This window comes from Haliotis rufescens, unplaced genomic scaffold (genome assembly GCF_023055435.1).
Source record: "Haliotis rufescens isolate VD_foot unplaced genomic scaffold, xgHalRufe1.0.p SCAF_10, whole genome shotgun sequence".
In the NCBI taxonomy this organism is placed as follows: domain Eukaryota; kingdom Metazoa; phylum Mollusca; class Gastropoda; order Lepetellida; family Haliotidae; genus Haliotis; species Haliotis rufescens.
In genome coordinates, this window is record NW_025963780.1 from 37,850,172 (window position 1) to 37,854,851 (window position 4,680).

The following is a 4,680-nucleotide window of genomic DNA, read 5'->3' on the forward strand; positions in this document are numbered from 1 at the left end:
TGCCGAGCATGTCGATCTCAAAGCTCCCATTCATAAGAATAAAGCTCTGACATTTGCCTCACTTTACATTGTTATGCAAGACGTCAAAGACAAACAAAGTACGATAAAGATGGATAGAAACATTTTGCAAAGGCTAATAATAACTTATAGGGTAGGACGTAAGGTCAACATGGACAACATCCTCCAGCATGAGCTTATGTTTGTTTCAATATCCATTGCCACAGCCAGTGGTAACCTGCACTCAACGAACAAGTCTGTGCTAGCCAACATATTGACCAATGATGTACTGACATCATCAACTGTTGCACTGGATGGACCAACCCTCTTGCTGATTGATGGCCAGGCACTAGTGATGGCTCTCGGAAAGCCGAGGAACATAAGCACATTTGGAGAATATGCAAAAGCATTTGCAAACGTTGTGTGCAAGATTGGATCCACCTTTCAGAGGATTGATGTTACTGACCATTTATACTGAACCGCAAAAGAAACGTCACCATGGATAGATATATGAGAAACCTTATTTGTCCAAACACTGTATACATACTTTGAGACATATAAAAAAGATGAAACTTGGCAAAACTGATCATAAAGGTTGAAATTAAAGTGTGAAATGTTCTTAAAGTGTTCTTAAACACAACACTAGTCACAAGTCAGTATCTCGTGTGTCCACCATGTGCATTGATGACTGCCGTGCAACATCGATACATGGAATGGATGAGGCGGTTGATGAAGGCCATAGGCACTTGAGCCCACACTCTGAGGAACGCCTGATGCAGTTCAGCTGTAGTTGTCGGCCTTGGGTGGACATCATTAAGCCGTCTTTGAATCTCGTCCCACAGGTGCTCAATGGGATTAAAATCGGAACTGAGGGCAGGCCACTGCATTGTTTTGATGCCATTCTGCTGGAGGAAGTCTCTTGTTGCTCATGCAGTGTGGGCACGGGCGTTATCATGCTGAAACTCATGGTTGCGGCGACGTGCCTAATGAGGTATGGCGTGTGGGCTCAAGATTTGATCAATGTACCTTAGCTGCTTTGACACCATTGCCTCCCCCTGGACAGATGTTGTGGAAGACCACAGGGCTGATCCTATGTGCACGACCAATTCCACCCAACATCATGATGCTCGGACCACCCCTCGAGTCTCTCTCAACAACACAAGCGTCCGAATAACCCGGTGAAGGGTAAACAACTATACTTAACTATAGCTGTATCATTTACAGTTAGTTTCTCCACCATTACAACCATAATAAGTCACGCATGTTAATAAGAATCTGTTTGCATCTGACGCAGTTTGTAATCGAATTTGCCCTAATGTAGCGGCCATCTTGATTTCTTGACATATTGAAGGTTAACTTATGGTTTCAATGGATTCCTTGTACATGAAAACATACAGCGAAATGTTTTACTTGTGGTCCCACCATGTTTAGTACCCAAGATATGACAAAAATGAATTTTTAAAGTTTCTGTGGCGGCCATTTTGAATTTATCAAATTTGTGGGTTAACCGTTGAAATACATCCGGGCAAACCCCCTAAATCAATTTAGAACATACCAATACGTCCAGAAAAGTTGTTTGTTAGCCGCAACATGAAAACCATTAACATTTTCTGAAAATTCGCCTACTCTTCTATGTTTACATGAAATCTATAATCAATTATATTTCTAAATTTCATTCTACTATTTCCAATCCAGGATACGGCTGTGGTTTTATGAAGAACTCTACCCACAAAAAATCAACTCTTATTCCGACACTTGAATAAGAATACAATCTGATAATCTTGAAAATGTAGCCACCACTCAACGTTTGTCTTCTCCGCTATGACAGTTGGTGACAGAGGCGGAGCTAGCATCAACTGAAGAAATTTGAATCAAATCTACTAATTTATCAACCAGAATATATAGAGATAATTATACGAGCATGTGTGTGATAGTGACTCTCTTTTCGTAAAATCAGTACGACACACATATTAGTGTAAATATGTCATTTTTACGGCTATTCAGGCTGTTAAACATATTTCGTGCAAATTGCGACTCTTATTAGAAATGATGAAACTATATAATGATCTTGCTTCTAGCCCACTGACTGACATTATAACGCGAAGGATTACTTGTTGATTAAAACAACGTAATGAATCAGGTGATCTTTGTCATTGAGAATCAAGAAAGTGCATCTTTACTAATTTATCGTGAAGAGAGCAAAACAGTTTGAGTTTGATGTTACATTTTTTCCAGCGCCGTTTTAGCTCTACTTTTCATCCAGACGCAGGTTTGAAAAATAAGGAATTAAGAAGGGCAGGGCTATATATAAATGAATAAGAGAGTAATGACATTTTGCAATATGGCTTATGTGGATCGGAATTCTATGAGCACTTTTAAATAAAAGCAACAAAAACATTTCTTTAATCATGAGATATGTAGTGATTCTGATGAGATATGTTGTAATTCTGATGACATATGTAGTATGATATGAGATATGTAGATATGAGATATGTGGTGATTTGGTCAAATTCACGTGAAGTTCGAGAAAAACTGCTGCAAGAAGGTAAAGATTTAGATTCGACTAAGGCTATAGATATTTCCCGTTCATATGAACTTTCGAAAGCACAAGTCGAAAGTATGTCAGGAGGAACAGAAAAAGTGGATCACATTTCTCGTTCACGAAGTAAGAGAAAGCCAGTTCTTCTAGTTTCCATGGTAACAGTCACAAGGGGAGACAACACTATGACAAGCATGATAAAGGTGACAAACAGCATGGCAGGGAAACAGAACAGTGTGAAAATTGCGAATTCAGACATTTCAGTGGTCAAAAGTTTCCAGCCCGAGGTGAACATTGCGATACTTGTGATAAATGGAATCATTTTGCAAGTATGTGTAAATCCAGCCAGAGAAAAGGACACTCAAAGAAACGAATTGATTGTGTTGATGAAACACCTAATTCTGCATCAGAATTATTCATTGATACAGTGTCTGATGGAAATGAACATATGGACCAAGCCTACACTGAAGTTTTGGTCGGACATCAGAAGATTCCGGTTCATTTCAAGTTAGATACAGGTTCAAAGGTCAACACCTTACCAGCTAGCATATTTGAAGCTAAAAGTTTGAAGTACCCCCTGAAGCAAGCTAATGTCAAGCTTCAAGGTTATGGAGGTGAATACATCAAGGTCAAAGGTCAATGTAACATGAAGGTCTACAACAGACATTCAAGTATGTCACTTGATTTCTTCATTGTCGAAACTAAGGCTCCGCTTGTTCTTAGTTTACGAACTTGTTTGGATCTGAAACTTGTCAAATTGATCCTAGCAGTCGACTCACAGCCTTCGTCGTCAGGTATGACTCAGGACTCTGTATTGAACAAGTTCGCAGATGTTTTCAAAGGAATAGGCAAACGCAAAGGTAAATGTAAACTACATTTCAAGCCTGATGTAACTCCAGTTATACATGCACCTCGACGTGTTGCATTTGCCATAAAGGACAAGGTGAAAGTAGAGCAAGATCGAATGAAGGATCTCGGTGTCATTGCCAAGGTCACGAAGAGCACAGCCTGGGTCAACTCACTAATTGCAGAGAAACCCAAAACTGGTCAAATACGGATATGCCTCGATCCCAAGGATCTCAATCAAGCCATCATGAGACCTCACTACAGAATGCCGACGTTTGAAGATGTAACTTCACAACTTGCAGGAGCCAAATATTTCAGCGTTTTAGACGCCAGGTCTGGATACTGGTCCATACACGTAGTAAATGAAGATTCGTTGCTATTGACAACTTCAACAGTCCGTCTGGCCGATATCGTTTTCTATGCTTACCTTTTGGGATCAACTCATCACAAGATGAATTCCAGCGCAGAATGGATGAGATCTATGAGAACCTCGATGGATTCAATGTGATCGTCGATTACATTCACATGCATGGACAGTCAAAGGAGGAACATGATCTTCGTCTGAGAGCGATGTTACAGCGTTCCAGTGAGAAAGGCATTCATCTGAACCCAGAGAAAACAGTGATTGGAGTACATGAAGTGAGTTACTTTGGTCACATTCCCTCAGCTGATGGGATCAAGCCCGACGCTAAGAAAGTGGATGCCATCCAGAAAATGGAAGCACCTAAGGATCAATCAGAGTTGGAGAACTACCTGAGTAAGTTCACACCTTGTCTTTCAGAGAAGACTTTCCCTCTGCGAGATATGTTGAAACAAGATAATATGTTTCAATGGGACAGCAATGCGGAGATTGCCTTCAAGAAGATGAAGAATGCTGTAACCAGTACAGATTTCTTGGCCTACTATGATCCGAAGAAGGAGCTCACTCTTCAAGTGCATGCATCACAAAATGGTTTTGGAGCTGCTGTTCTCCAGGAAGGAAGACCAGTTGCATATCCTTCCAAGTCACTCACCCAGACTGAGTGTAACTATGCTCAGATCTAAAAGGAGATGTATGCCATCTTGTTTCCCTGTAAGAGATTTCATCAATATCTCTATGGGAGAAAGGCGAGAGTTGAGAGCGATCACAAGCCGATTGAAATCAGCATGAAGAAGTCACTAGCTGTTGCTCCACCCAGGCTACAAAGGATGTTATTGCAGTTACAAAAGTATGATATCACAGTGGTTCATCAACCAGGAAAGAGTATTCCTCTAGCGGATACACTGTCTAGAAAGTTTGTGACAAACTGTGATGATGA

The 4,680-nt window shown here is 40.6% G+C and overlaps 1 protein-coding gene across 1 annotated transcript; it reads left to right on the plus strand.

The window, feature by feature from the left end:
* The first annotated feature begins 2,867 nt into the window (after positions 1 to 2,867).
* LOC125374729 (uncharacterized protein K02A2.6-like) lies at positions 2,868 to 4,426 on the plus strand. The gene is made up of 2 exons (XM_048386020.1): positions 2,868 to 3,665; positions 3,845 to 4,426. The coding sequence occupies exons 1-2, from the start codon at positions 2,868 to 2,870 to the stop codon at positions 4,424 to 4,426; spliced, it is 1,380 nt and encodes a 459-aa protein (XP_048241977.1).
* Positions 4,427 to 4,680: the final 254 nt, after the last annotated feature.